General features: G+C 45.4%; 1 protein-coding gene across 7 annotated transcripts in view; it reads left to right on the plus strand.

Moving 5' to 3' along the window:
* Positions 1–313: 313 nt before the first annotated feature.
* kcnd1 (potassium voltage-gated channel, Shal-related subfamily, member 1) overlaps positions 314–24,868 on the plus strand; it is a 54,992-nt gene continuing 30,437 nt past the window's right edge. The window contains exons 1-6 of one of the 7 annotated variants that reach the window (XM_071458795.1): positions 314–5,404; positions 7,396–7,473; positions 8,113–8,514; positions 9,365–10,499; positions 13,837–14,082; positions 15,252–15,964. In XM_071458795.1, the coding sequence (XP_071314896.1) occupies positions 10,344–10,499; positions 13,837–14,082; positions 15,252–15,964 (1,115 nt within the window). In that variant the 5' untranslated portion in view covers positions 314–5,404; positions 7,396–7,473; positions 8,113–8,514; positions 9,365–10,343. Of the gene's footprint in view, positions 5,405–7,395; positions 7,474–8,112; positions 10,500–13,836; positions 14,083–15,251; positions 15,965–24,868 lie in introns of all 7 variants that reach the window. The other 6 variants (XM_071458799.1, XM_071458798.1, XM_071458794.1 and 3 more) reach the window with 6 other exon arrangements.

Consider the following 24,868-nt stretch of genomic DNA (forward strand, 5'->3'; position numbering starts at 1 on the left):
TCCCAGACACCAGACAGTTTATTTACCTGGGTTCATTTTTGAAATTTATTGTTAAAAAAATAAGATTTTTATAATTGAATGTGAAATTTTTTCTGTTCCATCAGATGTAGTATTCTTACTCCCTGTCTCTCTCTCTCCTCCCAAAATGAAACTCCCATCAGTCTGTTTAATGTGGAGCAGTGTGTGTGTGTGTGTGTGTGTGTGTTTTAAGTGTGTATGCACAGAGAAAAGGAGGGACGAGAGAAAAAAAACGAGAAATGACAACGAACAGAGAGAGAGAGAGAGAGAGAGAGAGAGAGAGAGGGAGAAGGAGGGGAGGGTCGAGCAAACAAATGGGAGGAGGTGGAGCCAGAGAGAGAGCGAGTGAGCCAGCATGTGTGTGAGAGAGAGAGAGTTAGAGAGAGAGAGGAGGGATGACAGGAGATGTGGTTGTTGCCGCGGCAGCAGAGCAGGACAGATCTGAGACAGTAAAACAACACTCCTCCTCCTCCACCTTCTTCTTCTTCTTCTTCTTCTTCTTGTTATTCCTGGGTCCTCCTGCATCCGTCCATCCTGTTTCCACCTGGAAAAAACCTGCTTCTGCCTTCCTCACCCTCCTCTGCTTCCTCACCTTCATCATCATCATCATCATCATCAGCTGTGGTAAGTAGGATGAAAACTGCTCCAGATACACCGCTACTGCTGAGAATAGAATCAGAAGGGGACAGTAGAAGTCTGGAGGACGGGAGCAGGGGATGGGACGGAGGGGTGGAGAGAGAGACAGAGAGAGGGGGAAGAGTTCGGAGAGAGGAGAAGAAAATAGAATCAGAGTAGAAAACTTGTAATAAAGAGGAGTAGAAGACAGAAAGAAAGATGCGTGAAAAGAAAGAATACAGAAGATGGAAAAGAAAAGGAAAGTAAGAAATGGAACAGCAGAGAAAGGAGAGCAGAACAGAATAGAACACAATAGAATAGAGCAGAATAGAACAGAATAGATGGTTGAGTTTGTTTGGAATTAACAGTTGAAAACAGCTGCAGCAGTTTAGGGAAGAAAAACGAAAATAATAAAATAACATATATAAGAGGAAGAGACACGTGTGTGTGTGTGTGCGTGCGCATGCATGTGCATGTATATGTGCATTCAGGTTGACGTAATTCAGCAGTATGAATTAGTGATGAAGTTCTATGTGTTTGCTATTAACGGTGGTTAGCATTCAGACACAAATGTACACACACACACACACACACACACACATGCATGCACACACTTTGTGCTCACTAATGTTCACAGTCCTCCTGCTCTGTGAATTTACTGCAACTAAAAGCAACCAAACCTCATTCAATTTTCATATAATTTATGTTTTAAATTTGAATATTTGAATTTATATTTAGTACAGAGCAGTGCTGAAGGATAGAGACGGTTTTAACACTTTCTGACTTCCCTCCTCTGTGGCTCTGAGCTCATTGGTTCATTTTTTTTTTTTTTGGAAAGGTTGAGTGATTTCCTCAAACAACTGCTTCTACTGCTGAGGACGGTGTGTGTTACTACAGAGTGTGTTGATGGTGATGAAGGAACATGTCAACACGGAGTCTCACTGATGTGTTGTAATCGTTTTTATCCGTGGAGCTCTGTGGCTCAGAGGAATCAGATCCATCACAGTGCTGGTTAGAAGGAGACAGTCAGTGTTTGTTTGTGGTCTATAACAAGAATCTAGAATATCACCAGGCTGCACCTTAATACATGTGTCTGAGGAGTTTGGTCTATTTTGTTGCACTGAAAACACGTTTTGTAGAAAGAAATGTTTTTTTCTGATCGTAATATTCACATCAAAAGTTCTGATTGTGTCTGGGAAACAGACATGTTTCTGAAAGCTCGGATGTTTCTGACTTTGCTCTAACACTGAAACGCCTGAAATCCAAACGGACATGGAGGCTTCATGTCAGCCAAAAACTGCTGCTGGTTTGTTGCCAAGTAGATTTTCACATACAAGGATTTTTTTTGGTCATGGTGCAGGAGAGTCAGAAATATACAAAGGAAGAGAAAATACAAAGTGATCAATAATTATAATGCAGACATTTCCTATGGGAATGTGTAAAATGTAAAGTGAGGAGCTGCTCAGTGTTTAAAAATAAGAGACAGGAATGAACAAATAATTAATACAATTAATTCAACTCCAGTTTAATTGATATAAAGCTTAACCTTACTCAAATTTGATTAATCTCAAATTTGTGAGAAATTTGCACCAATGAAAGTCAGTATCAGGTATCAGATCCTCCACCTTGTGGTCCTGATCTTGTCGAGGGCCTCTGTGTCAAAATCTGGTTTTAAGACCTGAAGGGTTTTAGTTTTCATTGTGGTCATTTGTCATGAAGTTGTGTTTTATCAAACAGTGTCAGGTGATTCATAGACAGAGAAGCTGAGGTAAGGTCGTATTATTCATCTGAAGAAAACTGTCTGGTAGAAACCAACAGTTTTTACATCATCAATAAATCTGACAGCTTGTTGAATGATCGACTGATTCTTCAGTGAATTAAATGTCTCATTTTTCCCTGAAGCCACGTGAACCTGTACAGATTCCTGTGGTTTGTCAAAAACTGAGTTCACTGTCATAAAACACGACAGAGGAGAATCAGCTGACAGCAGCCAAACACACTCGCTTATCAATAAAGAAATCAGTTAATAATTCTTACATCGTACCATCAGCAACTGCTGCCTGATTTCATCAAAATAACCGCTGTCTTCTTCTCTGGACTATTTCTGATGAAAGATCGCTGTCACATTGTGTTTCCTGTTTCACAATAAAAGTCCTCCTGTGTTTTAATGTGAAGCAGCAGCAGTAGGAAAAAGTGTTAGCGTCAGCAGAGAGAACAGTGGCACTGAGGCTGTGACCAACACTAACACTGGATTCAACCACTCGCCTGTTTCCCAGTTAAACTGAGGTGAAGCTGAAGTCACTGAACTGTCTCCAGGATCTTTCCCAGACCTGAACCAGGATCTGAGTCTGAACTGACCCAGAACGGTTTGATGATGCTGGAGTCACAAGATGCTAAATACACAAATCAACATTTCCTCATGATGTTGAGGAAACAGTCGAAGTTCTGGTTCCTACAAAATAATATTTTCTGTTGCAGGTGTTTTTGTATAAAGGTCGCTGCTCTGACGCTTCGATTTCTGTCACTGTCGACTTTTCTGCTTCTTCTGTTTCCTCTTTGAATCTTATGCTCTGTGTGTGTGTGTGTGTGTGTGTGTGTGTGTGTGTGTGTGTCTGTGTGCGTCTGTGTGTGTGTGTGTGTGTGTGTGTGTGTGTGTGTGTGTGTCTGTGTGCGTCTGTGTGTGTGTGTCTGTGTGTGTCTGCTGCAGTGAAGTGCTGCTCACTGATGGTCGTCTAATGGTTTCACACAAACACTCAGACTGACCGCCCATGTTCTCGCTGTGTGTGTGTGTGTGTGTGTGTGTGTCTCTACATCAGTTTCCACTCCAGCAGAAACACTGTCCCTCCTGTTACTTACTTCAGCTCGAACGACAGCACGTTTTTTAGTAGAAAGGAGCAGACAGACCGTTTGTTGGGAACCTGTCTGTCTGTAGAGGGGATGTGAAGTGAAACCATTTCATTCAGATGCAAAACCAAAAAATTATAATTACAATTTTATAATAATGTGACCTGATGTCTTATTTGACATTGTAGTCCAGGTGAGAATCAGACTGTTCTCAGGTCAGTTAGTGTTTGTTTGGCCGGAGATGATCATTGTCTTTATTATACCAGAAAATCCCACAGAGATCAAAAACCTGGCCGAGATACCAGCTACACAAACTCCCCACATATTAAAATACACACATACGACACGATGGCAACTTGAACTCATTGTCCTGTAAAGAAAAACAGGTGCGTGTCTCATCCATCACATCCCTTTAGATTTTCAATGGATATAAATGTATTCAACTTTAGATCTTTCTGCAGATGAGTCGGTGTCCGTGGTTCATGGTGTAAGATCTGTGGAAACTCCTGACAGCCTGTTCTTCAGCAGGTACCAGGTGTGTCCTCCTCTGACACGCTGCACTCAGCCACGATCTCCTGCTGCTCTGATGATTCAGACCCAACTGAACTCTGGGAGATTTTGGAGCGACATGTTCGACGGCGCTCCACCACCATCATCAAGACATATGCAAAGTTAAAAATATATCGTGTCATATAAAAGAAAGCGTGCAGCTCTCTGCTGGACTTCCTGGGCCTGCTTACTGTTGTATTGATCTGTGATCAGAGAGCCCTGCTTCCTCATTATCGATCAGTAATCAGAAATATGTTTTCTGCTCCATTGATCAGTGATTGGAGACACGTTGCTGTCCTGTTATTGATCAGCTCTCATACAGTAGAGCAGAGACAGCAGCACTTTGATTTCTTATTTACAGAACCGTCCATCACATCAGCAGTAGATCAGGTTATATCCTGTTGTTCCTTCATTAAACACTGTGTAGCACATGTGGTGTCAAGTGTCTGTCAATGATTCAGTTTGTGAGGGAAACGTCATTTGAGGATTTAATTTCTAATGTGGGTAGAAAACAGAACGTGCTGGTTTTTGGTTTGAATCAGACAACAACAAATGTACAAAATCCACTGGACCAAAGAGCAAAGTGACTAAATTTAGACTGACTGCAGGAAAATCTTTCTAGTTTTTAATTTCTTCTCAGAAATAAAAAATCACTCGCGTCTCTGCAGTTGTTTATACAGATGAAGAAAAAAAAAACTTCACTTGCCTTTCAGGGCTTCTGTAGTCAGGGTCAAAATGTTTTACATTGTTATGTTAAATGATGCTGTATCTGCTGACTTTGCCTGCTTCATTTCATAATCACAGTGTAGGAATGAATGTAGGAGGCTCGTCGTGAACAATATGCAGATCCCATCAGAGGAGGACAGAGTTTACTGTGCAGGAAAGACGCTGCAGAAAGTCACTGTCGCATTTCATTTTCAGATTTAAACTTGAGAAGTTTGTTCTTTGAGGCTCTGAAGTTAGAAAACTGTCAGACTTTTTAAAAGCACCACAGTGTTTGCTCTGGTTCTTGAGGAGGCTGAAGGACCGTCTGTCTTTACCTCAGCAGTTACACAGGAAATCTACTGACTCAGGTTCAGCTCTCACACAGTAATAACCATAAAACCAGCAGCCGACCCATTACCGGAAGCTTCCAGGGTCGAAGCCACAGAGGCCGCTCAGTGTGAGAGAAACTGATCCCAGAGCTGTGGCTGTGGATAAAAAGCATCATGTGGATGCTGTAATATATCTAATGTGTGTTCATGATGTCAGCAGGGATTCCCACAGAGAGGACGGACAGACACAGACAGACGGACGGACGGACGGACAGACAGACAGGCAGGCAGACAGACAGACAGACAGACACCACCACTGCCGCTGCTGCTGCTGATTTTTACCTGTGAGTCTGTTGATGTGACAGTTCTGCAGCAGCTCAACGTTTTATCTCGTGATTTACACTTCAGGGCCACTGTAACATCCAGGAAGAAAGTGAAACATGGCTGCATGGTTGAACCGGACAGTCACCGTGTGTGTGTGTGTGTGTGTGTGTGTGTGTGTGTGTGTGTGTGTGTGTGTGTGTTGTGGTGGATTGTAACTAGTCAGGCTGAAAGTTTCATTCATAATTCATCAACACACACTAGAGATTTTACCGAGGCAGGACAGGTACAGGAAGGTGTGTGTGTGTGTGTGTGTGTGTGTGTGTGTGTGTGTGTGCGCAGATGTTGCATGTGACTGTTTAATCGGGGACATTTGTGTTTACCTACAGTATATCTGTTTCCCCTGTGGAGTTCCCCAGGGCTGCGCTGTGGGTCCTCTTCTGTTCTGCATGCTCAGGCTTCGTCTCACTCAAGTCAGAAAAAAACCGAGATATCTGAACACACAACTCAGGAAGCTGTTGGAGGGCAACTTCCTGTAACTGTTTGTGTCCAGCTTGATTGGGTGACGGACAAAGATTCCGCCGTCCTGTGGTGTTTAAAGTACCAGAGCTGAAACATGTTGGTTGAATAACGTCCTGTTATCCAACAGCTGTGGCTAACGTGTTAGCATTCAGCTGTCACGTCCACATCCTGCAGTTAAAGAGCAACAGGCTCATTCATGTGGACTCGTGTTTCCATCCAGCTGATGAATCTAAGTCCAGTATTTTAGTGTCTGTTAATGGTTCCTCCCCAGTCACAGCCCTCAGTCGTTCATTAACTTAGCTTCTGATAAATGTTGGCTCGTTTTCATGGTTTGTCTCAGCTGTTTCGTCGCTGCTTCTTCTCTGATTCTCCGTGGACTGTGGATGAATTTCGTCCATCTGCTCGTTTCCCCTCAGGAGCTGGTGATGTCTGATAACATTACTGACTGAGCCGGAACATCACCAAGATGTGGGACGCTGCTTATCAGTGCAACGGTTCAATCAGCATCAACACGAGAAATTTTCAGAGGAAACACTTTATTCATCAGGAGCTACAGAGTGTGTTTCCACAGAATCATGCATCAGAATAACAAGATTACAGAGGAATTGGTTCAATTGTCAGTTTTAGTCTCAAATGGAAAAAGCTTCTCACTTCAGAATATTGTCTGTCAAACTTTGTTGCTAAAAGTGGAAAGAAACACACACTGTCTTGCATACTGCCGGTGTATTTATTTAATTTACACCTTTTGGTGAAGAAAAGACAAAAGAATATACAGGAGGTTTTTATAATGTCATTTATTCAAGTTATGGTTTCTTCTGATGAGGTGTTTTTAGATCTTTTTTTAAATTTGTGTAGTTTTTTTTGGCATAATTAAACTCTGTATCAACGGCACATAAATGATTCAAACAGTATGTGGACACCACCAGTGTCCAAAAACAGATTGAATGTTTGCAGTGATAATTAATGTGCTTGTTTAATCACTAGTAATAACAGTTGCAGTATTTGCAGTACTGATGAGTAGTACTTATAGTAGACATAGTTTTAGATGAACAGAATGCAAGCAGACGGCTTAAATATTGAAACCTCAGATTCATCGTTTCTACAGATTCTTTTGGAAACTTAAGAGCTTAACGATCTCAAATGAAGTTTATCTACAAATAGGCTGGAGCCGGTGATGATGACGACCTCGGAGATGAAGAAGTTCATCTTCACACAGACTGTGATTCAAACCAAACCTGAGGAGGGAAAAGTTTTATTGCTCCCACTGTGGACTTTATGCAATAAACCCACGACAATAACTTTTCATCTGACGAAGAGCAGCTTCACAGGAAACTTTATTGTGGCTGCTTTATTGAATGAAGAACGCAGAGGGAGAAATAAAGAGCGAGACGGACGGCTGTGTTTTTCCTCAGCAGGCCGAGGACGCTGCACACGCCTGATCATAAAAACATCTTTAATAACCTGCAGCTTTATGTCTTCATCTTAAACACAGGCACACGGTTTCAGCTGCGTCTGTCGGGACGAGGAAGGAGAGGATCGATAAACACCACGACCGACTGCATCTTCTCAGGTTTTCATTTGAGATGGTTCTAAGGTTTTGTGCAACGTCTGTTGTCTCCTATGTTACATGTTCAGCTGCATCTAAAACATGTACATGTGAATAAATCATGAATATAACCAAGGCCATAGGTTTGGTTTCAGGAGTGGGGGAGGGGCACCACTGCATCAAGATTATATGTAAATATAGAAATACTTCCTCTTCCTGTTTGTTTTTCAGGTAAATTATAATAAATATAATTTAAGTTGTATTAGTTATATTTGAATCCATCAAGCAAATTAGAATTAGTTTGTGCATTTTCCATAATAATGAAAGGACGACATTGTTGCTGCTGCTGTATCCTTCATGCACTAACAATACTGAAAATGTCCTTTATAGAGACAGACAACAAAAATAACAATAATCATAATAATAATCATAAACGACACCATCAGTAGATGATGCCATCTTTGTTTTTGATCGATGTTCTATTCAAGCCTGTTGAAAACTGAGCCCTTTATTAAAACTCAGCTTCCCGTTTCCTTTTTGTCTTCTTCTCTGAGAGTTCTTCAGTCTTCTGTGTAATGGGCCATTCAGCTCTGTTAGTTTTGGCCCATTTATCTCAAATTATGTAAATCTGACTTCATGACTGATCAATTTTCCATCCATCAGCTTTTAGACTGATTTCCTGTTGGGGTCACTGCAGCGCTGAACCCTGAACCTTGACCCAGACAGTGTGAGAACAGACAACATGAAGCTGCAGCTGTTCAGTGTTCTGCTGTGGAAGCGTCTGGTGTCTCCTCGTCCTCTAAAAGGCGACTTTCCTCTTGTCATCAAACCACGTGTTGATCCAAACCTGCGACTGTCTCCTGATTCCTCTGAGCCATAGATTCATCCGCCGCTGAAAATAGTCCCCAGCAATGTCACCGTTTCTTCCTGTGTGATAAGAAGCACAGTGAGGAAGTGACTGAGTGTTGTAAAGATGAGAACATTAGTCCTCAGTATGAACCAATGAGCTCGGAGCTGAGAGCCGCAGACAGGAAGTGTTGGGAGACGGACACAGTCTGAACAGGGGTTTGTTGATGAATGTGAAACAACAGTCTGATTCATTCAGCTTACGTCCTCTCTGTTAGCTCCTCCTCTCTTTTCTTCCTTTAGTCTCCTCTATTCCTTTCCCTCCATGGTTTCCTCCTCTCCTCTCTTCTCCTCACCCCCTCCCCCCTCCTTTTATCTCTTTCCACTGTGTACCTAACCCTCACAGTTTTCTCTCATCTGTTCCTCCATCCTTCCTTTTTCCTTGTCTTATTTGCTTCATATTTTCACTTTCATCCTTCCTTTCTTCTTCCCTCCTCTCCTCCTGTTCTTTCCAACAGCTCTTTCTCTTCTTCATCTTTTCCTCTTTGCTCCCATCTTTTCCATACTGCCTTTCTCCCTTTAACTATTGCTCTCCCTTTTTCTTCTCCTCTCTCTCCTCTCTCTATCTCTTCTCCTCCCTTCTTCTCCTCTCTGTACCTTTTGTCTTCCCTCCCATCCTTCCTTTCTCCCTCCCTCCTCCCTCATTCTTTACGTTCTTTCTTCTCCTTTTCACGTTTGCTCACATTTTTCCTTCATCTCCTCCTTTCATTTTTTCTCTTGTCTTATTCTCTCCACTTTACCTTCTACTTTTCTTCCCACATCTCCTCTCTCCTCCTTTTCTCTTTCACAGTTTTCTCTCCCATCCACTCCTTCCTCCTCTCCTTCTCTCCTCTCCTCACCTCTCATCTCTTGTTTCCTCCTCTCCTCTCCTCTCATCTCTTGTTTCCTCCTCTCCTCTCCTCTCCTCTCCTCTCCTCTCCTCACCTCTCATCTCTTGTTTCCTCCTCTCCTCTCCTCCTGCTTTGTCTCTCACTCTCTGTCTCTTTTCTGTTTGTGTGTTTTCTGGCAGGACGGCCATACATGGACATGGAGTAAGAACCGTCTGACGCCTCCTCCTCGCTCTTCAAAACAAAGCCGGTGTCTCTCCACCATCACTAATGCCTTGTCGACTTCAACGAGAGAGAGAGAGAGAGACAGTAAAACACAGAAAGAGATAAAGGAAAAGTAGAGAGGACAAAACAGCAAGCAAAAGCAGAAAGAGAAAGAGAGGAAGAGGCTGCAGATCCATAATCTCCACAGCAGAGAAACACTTAGAGGGAGCGAGGCAACACGGACAATTCTGTCTATCTTGCAACTTCAGGGACCATCATCACAATTTAATAAGAATTTGAAAGGCTGCGGCGCTGCAACAAATCTGTCTTCAGAGGGAGAGAGGGCGGGCGAGAGAGCTAGACTCTAACAGAGAGAGGAAGCAGTAAGGTGGAGGCCAGATGCTTTAACACTTTCCTGCCTGGATCTTTGTCCTTTTGTTGTTGTGAATCCTGACAGCAACATCTGGAAATAACTTTACTATTACTTTACAGATGTTTTGCAACAAGACTCTGGAACATCTTGTGATTCATTAGAAGAGCTAGACAACAACAGCTGAACCTGAAACATATTCAAAAGCAGGAATATTTCTGACATTACTGAGAGTTTCCAGCTTTTATTTTGGCAAGCAACAGGAAGTCTCCATCCCCATCTCACAGAAGGACGTCCCAAACTCTGGGATGAGATACCTGTCAGATGTTTTCCCACTCCTTCATGGCGTTCCTTTCATGGCTTGACACCTAACTGTCATCTGACCCCTCACTCCTCCTCCCCCCTTCCTCCCCCCCTCAACATGCCCAACCACCTCCTCTCTCGCTGCCCCAAACACTCGTGTAAATCAGGGCAGATAAAGAAGTGAGGGAAGATTATTAGTTGAGGCACTTACCTGGGAACCTTTAGCTGTGCCCTCCCCAGAGAACAGAACTCAGCTCTCTGCAGGTGGGACGGTCTGATGCAAGATGGCGGCTGGCGTGGCGACGTGGCTGCCATTTGCGCGGGCGGCGGCAGTGGGCTGGCTGCCGCTGGCCAAGAAGACGATGCCCAAACCTCCGGTGGACAACTCGTCCAGATCAGATGAGATCCTGTACGTCAACGTCAGCGGGGTCAGGTTTCAGGTGAGTGCTGCTGTCTACTGAGCATGCTCCACACCCCCCCCCCCCAATCAACCAATAATTGATCATGTGATTTTTGTGTCTTCAGTCTCTGATAAAAGTAAGAAACAGTTTCTGTCCCTGTGCTGAGGGACGCTTCAGTCTGTGGGTCCTGACACGTCTCTTCACCTCTCAAGCTGCAGGATGAGAGGAGCCGTTAAACGTAACTGACCACAGCAAATTAATGGCACAGAAAATAACATAAAGTAGCATATTTGTTCACATTAAATAGTCCACAGCCCCTTAAAACAGCCACAGCCTCCAGTGGCGGGAGTGAGGCTGCTGTTACCTGCATGTCCAGGTAAACAGCTGCAGTTGAGGAGGTGATGATGCACAACTGCTCATCAGTCTGTGCGTTACAGCTCAGCAGGTTCAAACATCCAGATGTTAATTCTGCTGTGATGCCTCTAAACATCTGCCAGGTTTATTCTAAACATGAACATGTTCATGACTGATAATTCCGCCCCACTCACCTGGTGACCTTATGATTCTGTAACATCTCCATCAGTGTCGGAGTCGATGTGTTTAAACTTGCAGCTGAGCTCAGGTGTCCCGGTGGCGGCCCCCATGAATCCTGGTTTGAGTCTGGGGAACTTTGGTTCCCTCACTTCTCTTCAGCAGTTATTAAATAAAGTCACAACAGAAAGGTTAAAGGTGGAGATTTGACCAGCTCCACAGCTTCTCGAGGTCTGAAACTCCGCAGAAAACCTTTTGAGGTTAAGAAAACATTGAGGCTGCTGTTAATTGCTGCCTCCCACATTAAAGCTGAGTGCACTACACGCCCGTCCACCACCCTGACCTCCACATTCTCACTTACTCCCTCTGTTCATTGTGCGATGGAGCCAACAAAGTTGTTCTTCATAACACAAGTGTTGCTGGAGTGTTGACCTTTCAGTGCCAGTGTGTAGCAGTGATGCAGGAGCTGGGCTGACTTTGAAGTAGAGAAGAAGAAAGTCCTCTTTCATCTCAGTGTTTTAAACCACAGAGTGGTGAGGGTGGTTTCAGAAAGTCCATGTCCAAACACCACCTGACCTCCACATCCCGACCTCAGCCTTGTAAAGATGCTTTTAACTGTTTGGACACATTTCTCAGTCAGTCACTGAAGTAAATATCATCACACAACATAAAGGCCCCACTGCTTCAACATGAGTGGACGTCCTCAGGCTGCTGCGCTGTTCCCTGACCAATCAGAGACCTGATTTATCGACCTCAGCAGTCAGATTGATCAGCTGCTCAGGAGTGTGTGCAGATCAGAAACCAGCCGTCAGGGGTGGACAGGTGTCCTGAACGCTCCACCATGAAGGACTGACGCTCAGCTGTGCTTCAACACGTTCCTGCTGCAAACAGCTGAATTCACTTCTCTTATCTCTGAAACAAGGATGATGTTTCTCAGGGTGAAACATAGTTGTGTTAAATTCACATCGACTCCCCGTCGTCCTTCTTTGATGTGGAGAACGCCTCTTTCATGTTCCTCCACCGGCAGCACAGACACTGAGGATCTGTTAATGCTCTTTATCTGCAGCCGTTCTGCACAAATGTGTTAATTTTCATCAGATGAACTGAGCTGCTTCCTGTTGAAATGATAATGACGGGGACGTCTGTCCAGTACCTTCTACCATCTCATCATCTCTGACACTGAGGTGGTTCTGTGTCCACGTCGGGACACATTAAACACCACCTGGATCCGACTCTCTGACGTTTGTCTGCCTCATCTGTCTGAGACATTTTTCACGTCAGGTGATGCTGACGACCGTGGAGTTAACATCAGTTTCTCGTGTAAACAGGAAGAGTTTTCACCTCTGTCTGATGTGTGATAAGGTTCTAAATTACCCATGATACTCAGCAGTTGATATCAGGGGTGCACAGTCCGACAGTGAACTGACTCACTGTAATTCTAGTCACCATTAGCCGCCCTTCCACAGAATCTGAAGCTCTCTGATTGGACGCCTCTCACACTGCTCCCTCCTCACTGTCCAGGAAACTGTAGTGCACAGATTGACCTTATCGTGACCTCACCTGTGACCTGTGACCCCTCCTCGGTTCACCAACTTTAACAGCGCCCTCTGACCACCGGTAATGGGACTGAACATTTTTAGGCCACACAGTCTAATTCTTTGTGAAAAAAGGCAGAACAAGACTCTATCTTCTATAAATAGGACATTTCCTGGTTTGTACAAGAAATGAGCTGTAAACTGTTCACAAAATTTATTTATGTTCATGTGAAGAATCTCACTTGTCCCAGTTAAGACCTACTCACACATACAGGAGCACATGGTCCACGAACAATAAGAAATAATGTAAAACGTCAGTCAGTTTATCTGCTGTGCTTCGTGTTTTACACACATGACAGAAGGAAACCTTCATGTCAGTGAGATGAATTTAAGAAGTTCTTCATAGTTCCAGATGTAGCAGCCTAAAGATCCTACAGGAACCTTCATCAAATGGGTTCTTTGAGGAACCAGTTTCCATACTGAGGAATCCTAAACGTTCTTGCAGACACCTCCAAGAGGATTGAGGAACATTTGAGTTCTTGGAGGAACCTTTAGGTTCTTGGAGTAGAGGTTCTTCCAGGAACTACTCTTTATTACAGTGTAGAGGACAACATAGTGATGAACATGATGCATTATGGGATACTATGAGTCCACTAAATAGGGTATAGTAATTCCCACTATGCCTTCAGACAGCACTACCTGTGCAGGTGTTTAAGACTGTGATCACCTGACCTGGTCTGTGAGGAGGAGGTTGCTGTTGGATCTCACTCTGGGACTGATGATCAGCTCCAGCTGCAGGTTGTAAACACTGATGTGCATCTGGGCAGAATTAAGAACAGAATGGCTGCAGAGCAGAAATAGATTTGGTGGCTTTCTGCTGCACTTTCTGCTGCGGTGGCAGCAGGAGAATAAAGTTCCCGTCAGGTCTGTGACTTTGTCCTGATCTTCAAAAACAAAAGCGGCAGCATGAAGGTCCAGTGAAAAAACAGAAACATACAGTGATGTTTAAAAATAAAATCAAAAAGCAATGACATCACTGTTAGCATCAGCTGGTGACGATTTAACACTCCTGACATCCCATAATCCTTCAGATGGAAGTTGTGTTTGTGTTTTTAATGCGCTGTGAAAAGTTTCTATCTGTTCTATTTCTATCATAAAAGTTTCATTTATTCATTTGTCACTGTTTTATATCAGCTGATGTTATCATTTTACTTTTCAGGGCAGAATTTACTGTGTTTTGTGTTTTGTTAAATGTCTTCTGTGGTGAAGATGACCAGGCTGTTTGCTTCTCCTCTGTTCCACCCCTCCAGACGTGGAAGAACACTCTGGACCGTTACCCCGACACGTTGCTGGGCTCCTCAGAGAAGGAGTTTTTCTACAACGAGGACACGCAGGAGTACTTCTTCGACAGGGACCCTGAAATGTTCCGACACATTCTGAACTTTTACCGCACCGGGAAGCTCCACTACCCGAGACAAGAGTGCATCCAGGCCTTCGACGAGGAGCTGGCCTTCTACGGCATCGTGCCAGAGATCATCGGGGACTGCTGCATGGAGGTAGACCTGCTGTGATGATCTCTTGAGCAAACCTGGTTTAGGTTTTAGCAGCATTAGTGAACACACTATAAACACACCTGTCACCACAGCCACACTGAGCTCAGGGAGGAAACAGTGAGCTGCAGCTCTGACATCAGTTTCAAAAACACACAGTCACCGATCGAAGTGTCACACGGAGGCTGTGACACGAGGAGCTCCAACTCAGGGATAACAGCTCACTGTTTCTCCCCTGTGTGTGTGTGTGTCCTCTCTGGTAAACTTGGCTGTCAATCACCTTTTTTTTTTACACGTACACGCCTTTTGAAAAAACTTCCACTGAAGTCCCTTCAAACATGTTGCTTCATTTGTAGTGTAGTTATGTGGGTGCTGTGACCTTTGACCTGTTTCTAATGGTTGTTGGTGATGCTGCTCATTAAGTCTGTGGAGACGAGCATCATCAAATGACCTGTCCACTGGCTCATGAATGAGTTGCTGTCTGGCAGACTCCGTCACGTTGATTCTAATTTCTGGATTTTTTCTTTTTTTACTCACTCAACACTTCCCCCACACAAGAAACAGTCCATGTCATTTTTTATTTTTATTCCTCGAGTAATTTCACAGGTTTTATTGTTTTCCTGCAGCTTCTCACTGTCGTCGTGTCCTAGCTGCTCGTCTTGGACTCAGACCAGTTTATCAGTCGCTGTGGCTTAAATTGATCCCTGATCCCTCTCGCCATCTTGTTAATGTTATGACCCTGAGAGAGGGGGGAGGATGATCATGGGAGTGACATTTACTCAAATTAATAATCAATAACAAAACAAACACATTTCTTGCAGCAATCACAAATATAGAATTGTAGCATCTGTCTGGCTACTACGCTGTCAGAGAAATCACAGCCACTAGAAGTTCAGGGCTGAAGATTCCAGATGTTGAACAGTGATGTGTCACCACAGCTCCACACTGCTCCCGACACGGCGAGGCCTCAGTGTTTCCTGCAGGTCGGCTCTTAACTCGACACCGTAGGCGTCAGATTTGATAGAGATGAGCTCGCGGCCGCCGCCTCTCCTCTCCTGCACACTGGTCCTTTGCTTCTTCTCCCTCTGAGCAGTTTGAGTCTGTGATGGTCGTCAGAGACACGGTCTGACGGACGCTAACCTGTTGTCGTCCTCTCCCTCCCTCTCTTTGTGAAGGAATACCGAGACAGGAAAAAGGAGAACCAGGAGCGTCTGGCGGAGGACACAGAGGCCAACGAGGCGATGGACGCCCCCCTCCCTCCGCACAGCACCCCCAGGGAGCGTCTGTGGCGAGCCTTCGAGAACCCCCACACCTCCACCATGGCGCTGGTCTTCTACTACGTCACCGGCTTCTTCATCGCCGTCTCTGTCATCGCCAACGTGGTGGAGACGGTCCCCTGCCGGCCCCCGAAGGGCAGCGTCAAGGACCTCCCGTGTGGGGAGAAGTACCAGCTGGCCTTCTTCTGCATGGACACGGCCTGCGTGCTCATCTTCACCTTCGAGTACCTGATGCGTCTGTTTGCCGCACCCAGCCGCTGCAAGTTCATGCGCTCGGTGATGTCGGTGATCGACGTGGTGGCCATCATGCCCTACTACATTGGCCTGGTGATGCCCGAGAACGAGGACGTGAGCGGCGCCTTCGTCACCCTCCGGGTCTTCCGCGTCTTCCGGATCTTCAAGTTCTCGCGTCACTCGCAGGGTTTGAGGATTTTGGGCTACACGCTGAAGAGCTGCGCCTCCGAGCTCGGCTTCCTGCTCTTCTCCCTCACCATGGCCATCATCATCTTCGCCACCGTTATGTTCTACGCCGAGAAGGGCACCAAGGGCTCCACCTTCACCTCCATCCCGGCCTCCTTCTGGTACACCATCGTCACCATGACAACGCTCGGGTGAGTTAATCTCAGTTTAATGTGGAGTGTTGGCTGACTGCTGTGATATCTGACATTAAACAGATTTTATTTTTGCTACTGATGAAAACACCACTGTTAATATCATCACCATGGCAACGTGGGAGTGCGTTCTGTGCTGCTTCGTGTCAGGACGCGGATGTGAGAGTTTTAATGTCTGTTTCCACCATGAAAAGAGATGAGGTGTGAAGAACCAAAACTCTGTGTGTGTGTGTGTGTGTGTGTGTGTGTGTGTGTGTGTGTGTGTGTGTGTGTGTGTGTGTGTGTGTGCACGTTTGCCTCCCACTCATTGCTTCTTGAGCACGGTGGTGTATCTTCACCCTGCTGCCACCCACATACACTCACTTGTGCCATGTGGATGGGAGACTGTGTGTGTGTGTGTATGAGTGAGTGTGAGAGTGTGTGAGTGTGTGTGTGTGTGTGTGAGAGAGAGGATGATGATGGTGTCTTCACCCTGCAGCTCTCCAGCACTGATCCATTATCCGTTGTTCAAAGAGCCTTTAGAAACATCAGAAATAGAGAGTGAGTCAGGAATCAGCCATAAGCTCTGACCAAAGCACCATACTGGTTTTAACACACACACACACACACACACACACACACACACACACACACACACACACACACACACACACACACACAGAGCATCTCCTCTCCATATGCCTCCGTACTCCTACCTGTGTGTGAATGAAGTGAACGACTCTCAGTGAGGAACTGTGAGACTGTGGTGCAGGTGAGAGGTGGCTTTGTTTTCCTGAATGAAGAAGAGATGAACAGCTCGTCTGCAGCCAGGTGTCTGTCTCACCTGTAGTTTGGTCCAGACTGAAGTTACCTAACATCTCCCCGCTGGTGTGTCTCCTTCTCTCCTCTTTTCCTCTCCTTGTCTCCTCTCCTCTCAGTCTTCAGCTCCATTAGTTATCAGCAGGGAGAGGCTGTTCTCCCTGCTGATGGATTCTTCAGGCAGCAAAACACAACCCAGGCTTTTACCCCCCTCCCCACCCCCCTCCTCCTCACCTCTTCCTGCTCTCAGTCACTCTCTCTTTCCTTCTAGGGAGTATTCCCCCTCTGTCCTCTCTCCCTCTTCTTTCACTATCAAAGGAAGTTTTACTTGAAGATCACAGTAGAAGAAAATAACAGATGATCTGAGTTGGATCTGTTGATCTGATCATGTGTTCCAGCAGAATATTGATTTCATTGATTGGGTTTGTGGGTCAAATCCTTCATGTTAGTCCAGTCCAGAGTTTAGGTTTTGGCCTGTTAACCTGCTGAGGTGTTTAGGGGGGGTCACAGTCACATCGTGTGGAAGGAGCAGCTCCCTCCAGATGTTGGAGCTCCTCAGCCTGAGCCTGGAGGAGCCTGTCCTCGGACAGGATCAGCTTTGACAGTGGGAGTCCTCAGAGGGTGGAGGGTGAGGTGGGGGGCTGTAACATCGACCGATGAACTGAGAGCTTCACTGATCCAACACAGGCCTGAGGTGTCTGCAGTGTCTCTGCAGCGCTTCGTCCACGCCGCCGCCACATGTCAGTGGCCTGTTCTGTCCCGCCACATTCTCCAGATGAACACAACACAGGGAGCTGAGATACATGAATCCTCTGACCTGGGGGGAGCATCCCCAGGGTTTCCTGCAGCTTTTTATAGTGGACCCCCCCCCCCGCCCCTACTGAAATAAAAAGTGAGGATGTTGGTGAAGCTGTCATCTAGACTCCATTTGCTCTGACTCATCTTGTGCAGATCTGATCTCAGTGCATCCAAGCGGCTCTCAGAGCAGGTCACGTCAGACCTCCACTGTCTGATTCACTGCATGAACACACTCGAGTCTTTGTGTCAGCTGATGGACAGTTGTTAGAAAGTTCTTCTGGTGTTTTGGTCAGTTACCCAGCAGATGTATCATCAGGAGGAGGAGCACTGTGGACAGGTGTGTGTGTGTGTGTGTGTGTGTGTGTGTGTGTGTGTGTGTGTCCAGGGAGGAAGTCGGCCTGACTGATGCAGCACTTCCTGTTAGCTGTCTGGTGTGAATGTTGGCTGAACATTATCAGACCTCGCTCTAAATGTGAGCAGAGATTTCCTGCATTAGATCCGTTTGATTCGTGGGAATTGATGAAATAATGTGGGATACCCACAATCCTCCGCTGCAATTCAATCCCTGTGATTTTTAATTTAATTTATTAAACCATTTTTAGTGTCCGGTGATGTTAGAAAAGATTTAACAGCATCAGAAATCTTCAAATGTAGCATCAAACATGTTCCTCTCCCCCTCCACTCATCTTCCTCCCCTTCATCCTCCTCTTCTCCTCTCTCCTCCTGCTCCTCTGCTCCTCTTCCCACTCTGTAGTCCAGCTCATTTGTTTCTCTTTGTTCACTTTGGTTATCATTGTTTTTCATCATGCTGCTTTTATTGCTCTGCTCCTGTGTTTTATCACTGTGCAAATAAACTGGAAGTGAAATCATAAACCTATTGCAGCATCTCCAGGAGCAATATATGTGAGGAGAAACATAATCTGCTGGAGCTCGTTCAGAGCCGCTGCCGGGAAAACACGCAGACGGTTTGTGTCTGGACTCCAGATAATCCTCGTCTTCCTCCAGGTGCTGCGATAACAAAAACCTCTCAGCTCAACAATTAATAGTTCATGTCACAGGGGAAATCTTTCACTTGTTCATTGATGAGCTGAAATTATCTCACATGGATTTTCTCTTAATGGACAGATGGAAAATAGGGAGAGCACACAACAGAGACATGAGAATAATGAGGACTCAAACACAGTAATTACGGACACAGAACACTGTTGAAAATATTAAAACAAGTTACACAATAATACAGGGCTAAATATAGCTGCTGCTCAAACGTGAGGCCAGCAGCAGCCTTTACCTCCTGAAGTGTAAAATACCAACAGGCCAAGGTTGTGGTTGGGGCCTGGAGGGTCAGTGCTGGAGAAGCTGCCAGCTCTTCTTCATGGGGGTGGTAAAGGTGGGTTTACAGTTGGACTTTGTTTGGGCCACGGAGACGCTGTAGAGACCAGTCGTTTCCTACAACAGCTGATCGTCATAGAGCCTGAGACTATCAGGAAAACGTTCACCGAGGCGATAAATCAAGACATTTACACAGACTTCACTACAGTCAGACTCCAGTGGAGTCGCCCCCTGATGGTCATTACATATTATTATTATTATTATTAATTATAATAATAATAATAATAATAATAATGATAATAATGATGATGCAGCTTTAAGGCTCCTCAGTATAAGCTTCACTTTTCAGACCCAGAGTCTACGTCCAGGTTTATAGACAGTTAATGTTTCTAACAAATAAACTGCGGGAAAGAGACTGTCCTGTAACAAACGAGCCCACAGGTCGTCTGTCAGCAGGTCACTATGACCCATAGTCAGGTTTTGTTGTTAGGCGACATCTAGTGGTCGTAGTAATGATGACAGGAGCAAAGGGAAAAGTGCGGTGACGTAGTTTATAGAGCGACAAAGTCCACGTCAGGAGGAGGTTGGGGTGGATGGATGAATATGACACAGGAGAGCGGTGTTCGATTCCCATGTGACAGGAGCAGTTTATGTTGTTTCTTATCCATGACCGTTTGCTCCATCACTGGCCGACTCAGACAACATGGTTTTCAGAAGTCATCAGTCCAGACCTGATCCCCTGGTCTGTGTCTTCAGTGTCCTGTAGGAGGATATAGGAGCAGCTCCGTCCTGCCTGTATACAGTTTTGCTGCTGCAGAGCACTTTAGCATCAACATTATTTATAAGAAGGAGACGGGAAGCAGCCATTTCCTCTGAGGGACGGATATATATGAGGCTGAGAGCGGGATCAGCGGCCTTATAAAACGGCCTGGATGGAATTATAGACCATCTCAACGAATGGCACACACTGTTAATGTTTTTATGGGGGGGGGGCAGAGTGGTTCAGAAGAGGGGTGAATACAGACAGTTCCAGAGACGCTGAGAGGGTCTGATGCTGTGAAGCTTCACAGTTCATCGCCTCCATTTCCTGCCTGGAGACTCCTCCTCCTCCTGACTGCCTGGGACACAAAATGGCCACTGCTGAGAGCGCCATCATGGAAGCTGAGCTGTATTGGAACTATTTCTTGATAGATCCATCCACCTGGTACATCTGTGCAGCGTCCGCCTGTAGCACAGAGTGATGCTCAGTCAGGATCAGCTGCTTCATGTGAAGATGAAGCAGTGACACGTTAGTCACTGACAGAGCCGGGCTAGCTCTGTCCCTGTGCTAAGCTAGGCTAACCACATCGACCTGAGACTGACGTAAACTCTCCCATCTCTCTCTGGGAGGGAAAGAAAGTCAAGAAAAAGACAAGAGAATGATGGGAAATCGGAGAAACTGGTGGTAAAGCAGTCTCAGCACCACAAAGACACAGGATGTCAGATCCACAGAGCCAATCAGAGCCAATCAGCCTTCACTCTCTCTGATCACATGACGTCGTCTCCTATAAATAATGTTGCTGGTTTTGAAATGAACCGTTATTAAAATAAGGAACAAAGGTCATCAGCAGGCGGTCTGTTTTTACTAAGGAGGCGTGTATGTGTTGATTGACAGGAGCTGGGGGGGGTGTGTCAGTATCTGTGTTTGATTGACAGCAGCTGGTATGACAGTGTGTTGATGGTGATGATGAAGAGCAGGAAGCACAGCAGTCCTCCCCCTTCACAATAAAAGCCGTGAGTTTTTGTGCCACTTGTCCGTCACAGAGTCATGACTCTGAATCCAGGAGATTAAACAACCAACAGAGGATGAGGGAAGAAAATGACATCGTCCATATTGATTAGTGCGAAGTGATGAAAGAGAATTTAATCAAAGGACAGTTCCATGTGTTGGAGCCTTTAGAGAGAGGAGCTGATAATTACTGTACGTGTCAATATGTTATATTAAAGGAGGGAAGTGATTCCACAGCACAAACATCTGCAGGTGATTAACTTGACAAATGTTCAGCTGCAGAGGGGAGAGTGTGCTCGGAGAACGAGGCTCTGCCGGTCAACGAAGAAGAAGAAGAAGAAACTCACTCATCACTCTGTGTTAGAACAGCCCTCATCCACCACATGAACACCAGCAGAATCAGCAGGCGGCCATGACACCTTTAACACATGTGATAAGCTGTGATCATGTGACCTGAACACATCCTGCTCTGCTGGGAATACTTTGAAAAACCAGCTGTTGTCAGCAGCCTCTGAAGGATGTGGCCCCTGGGCCTCAGCTGTTTCTCTTCCTGTCTTCCTCTTCTTCTTCTTCTTGGTTTTTATAGTGGTTGAAAACAGCATTGTGGTGGAGTGTTGTCGTATGAATCCACACGCCTGGAGTCGTCAGCTGTCCACAGGAAGTCGGTCTGTGTCATTAAAGTGAAGCAGGTCTGTTTTCATGAAGCCGGCTCCTGCTGTGGTCTGTGGCCAGATGTTTCCAGATGTATCTGCAGAGTTCACTCAGCACGTTGGGGTTTTGCTGATCTATGTGACCCCCCTCTCCTCCTGGGCTGTAATGGAGTGAGAACTCCACCACACATCCATAATGGCAGGAATCAGCTGGCGTCTCCCTCGGCTCAGAGCTTCTCAGGACCACAGTGTGAAACCGATCAATACTTGGTGATTGATCGGGTCCCGGCAGCTGTAACGACTCTGATCTGCTCTGCTGTGGATCTGAGTGTCAACCACGTGCTCAGAGCAGATCTAGAACTGCAGATCTATGCTGGAACTGGGTTTAAGGTGTGTGTGAGTATGAGGTGTCAAATCCCATGGTGACCTTTGACCTCCTCATTATTACTTTGTAAATCAGAATCAAAAGGCTGTTGTGTTCTTTCTTCTCCCCAGGCATGATGGGAATGTGAGTCCAAACATATACTCTGTGTGTGTGTGTGTGTGTGTGTGTGTGTGTGTGTGTGTGTGTGTGATGTAACAGGTCACACTGTATAATTGAGGCCTGTGACATTTACCTCAGCCTTATGTAATATGCTAATCACCAGTTGCAGTTGTTATCAGGGTATGTTAACTGAGGTGTAATATGGAGATTTATGATTTATTCAGCAGGAATGTGGTGATAAACACCTCTGGTGTTCCACAGAGAACTGACCAATCAGAGATGATGTGAAGATCATCTGGCAGACAGACGCTCCACTCTGACGTCTGATCATGTTACACAAACACAAAATCAAATCTACATGTTCAACTTTTATTGTCTAGATTCTGTTACTAAAGGGCACCACCTCCTGAGCCAGAGAGGAGCCCCCCCCCCCCCCCCCCCCCCCCCCCCCCCCCCCACACACACACACACACACACACACACACACACACACATGCACACACACACAGCTCAGGCAGTCGCAACACAGCGAGACAGACACTCAACACGACAGTAACGAAATCTGAAGGCAACCAGAGCCAAAGTACACACACACCACACACGCACACACACACACTTCCTCTCTGCCCTTCAACAAGCACTACCAGGAATTTATTGCAAAATGTAATTAAGGATTTGATTCTTTACTTTTACCCCTGAGACACACACAGGAACACACACAGTCAAACGCACATATGTACTTACAGTAACACGCACACACACACACACACATACACACACACACACACACACACACACACACCATTCACAGTGTCCTTCAACACGCCAAGAAAGTAATTTATCTTGTTGCTGTGTGATTAGGAAATCCTTGTTTCACCACAAATCCCCCTGACACACACAAACACACACACACACACACACACCTAAAAATCTGATGGGTGGGGCTGTTATCATGGTTACATATGTGGGTTTTTTAAGGCAATTTTAGTGGTTGGTGGATGTTTATAATCAGATTAAAATACAATTTCATGTGTCAGATATTGGGACAGATGGTCTGTTACACCCCCCCCAAATATACAGTATGTATATCTGTGTGTGTGTGTGTGTGTGTGTGTGTGTGTGTGTGTGTGTGTGTGTGTGTGTGTGTGCCTGTGCCTCTCACACAGTCGTCCTGATGGTTCTTCAGTGATTCTGATCAGTTTCTGCGTGGCTGTATCGTCACATCCCTCCAGGATTAAAGAGCAGTGCTGCTGTGAAGGTCTGTTGGGCATTAAGATTAAAAATGACTCCACCTGAAATATTTTAATATCAAACTCTCGCCTCCTGGGATTTGAACGGTGGCTGTAGAAACCTGCTGTGCATCGCCCGTTGACTGTACTCCAGTTTTATTAACTCTGTGTCACCGCTCGGGCTGCGTGCCTCAGTGTGGTCAATGAAAACAGGCTGGAGCCGGTCGAGCTGATCAGCCTCATGAACTTTATTGTGAAAGCACCAGTAAAACTATGACTTTAATCCAGGTCTTTTTATCAACACAACATAAATATGCTGCTCGATGTGAACACACATTTTTAGCTTCAGTGTGAGTCTTTCTGAGGGAACGTTCTCTCTGATGTCTGTCACGACTCATCGTCCATAAAGCCACTGAAATCCTCATCACTGCAGAACCTGCCTGAGAATCCTCATGTTTTAAAGTTTTCTTCAGTATCACAATAATCCAGACACAGTTTTCTGTACATCCATGATTCACTGCTAACAGGAGCTGCTAACAGTTAATTCAGCTACTTTGAATTTCATTAAAAATCCTGCTTCAGCTGAAGACCTGGACTTCAGAGACAGATCGAAGATGAACAGACTCATCTTAGATTTAGTTTCCTCTCATTTGTTTTAACTGATTCTATTTTTGTCAGATTGTGTGTTGAGCGGTTCTTAGAACACTCTGTTGGATCTGGTTTACATGTGAGGATGGGCTCGGGGGTTAGTTTATATATGAATTTATGTGGTTTATTAAGTGGTGCTGTATTATTTGAGGTTATTACATTATTAATGCATATTTTTCATTGAGTCTGTGATGTAATGTCATCATCAGCTGCAGCACTTTAGTCGTTTATTTCTAATATATATTTTGTAGGTGTAACATTTAAGTTGCTGATTTAAAAAACCCTTTAGTGGGGAGCACCTTTAGTTCCTACCTGCTCTTGTTTCCAGGGGGACAGGTGTGAATGTGACACTGAATGGACCACGTCCTGCTAAAAGAGCAGAATAAAGTGTCTGTCCTGTTGGTGGTGATCAAAGAAGAAGAAGTGTAGAAATCAGGGTTACACTACTTTATTCATCACCTGTGTGAGCTCGACTTTCCCGCCTTTTCTCTGGGACGCTGATACAGCTCAGTCTGTGGGGATTGTAGTGGAGACCAGGTTTCATGGTACATCCTGTTCCCACACAAAGACGACCTGCAGAAAACCAGTGTCCCTCAGTCTGGTCCAAACATTTATAAATTGCTCCTCTGCTGCTGTGACTCTGTGGTCACGTTCTTCAGAGGAATCAGCAGCTGAACTGATCAGATTCGTCTGATCAGGAGTGGAGACAGAACAAAGGAAATCAAACCACAGCTCTGAATCCACCTGTCGACCTCCGCTGCCCTCCCATCATCCCTCTGTCTCATAAAGCTGGCAGCGCGGCCGGGGTCCCACGGCGTCAGGAGATCAGAGCCGAGGAGATTTCACATTAAGCTGATTTACAGACTGAGGCTGCAGGAGGAAAATGTCAGAGCAGGAATAAAGAAGAGAGAGAGGAGGAGGATGTTTGAGCAGTTTAGTGTGATATGAAGGATGTGGAGCAGAGGTGAGATATACACTGAGAGTGTGTGTGTGTGTGTGTGTGTGTGTGTGTGTGTTTGTGGAGGTGAGTTTAGAGTGAAAGTTCCTGTGAGTAAAACCAAAGCTCAGCAGTTTGTGTTGTTAGTTTTATTGTGTTGCCAGGTTGTGTAACTTCCTCCTCCTGCAGACGCTTCAGTTCATCAGGCAGTCGGCTGCTGTTTGACCACTGATCCTCTGGAAAACAGCTGCAGAACATCTGGA

Source organism: Trachinotus anak, unplaced genomic scaffold, assembly GCF_046630095.1.
Source record: "Trachinotus anak isolate AG129_WGS33_773 ecotype Australia unplaced genomic scaffold, CSIRO_AGI_Tana_v1 ptg000022l, whole genome shotgun sequence".
NCBI classification, from domain to species: Eukaryota; Metazoa; Chordata; class Actinopteri; order Carangiformes; family Carangidae; genus Trachinotus; species Trachinotus anak.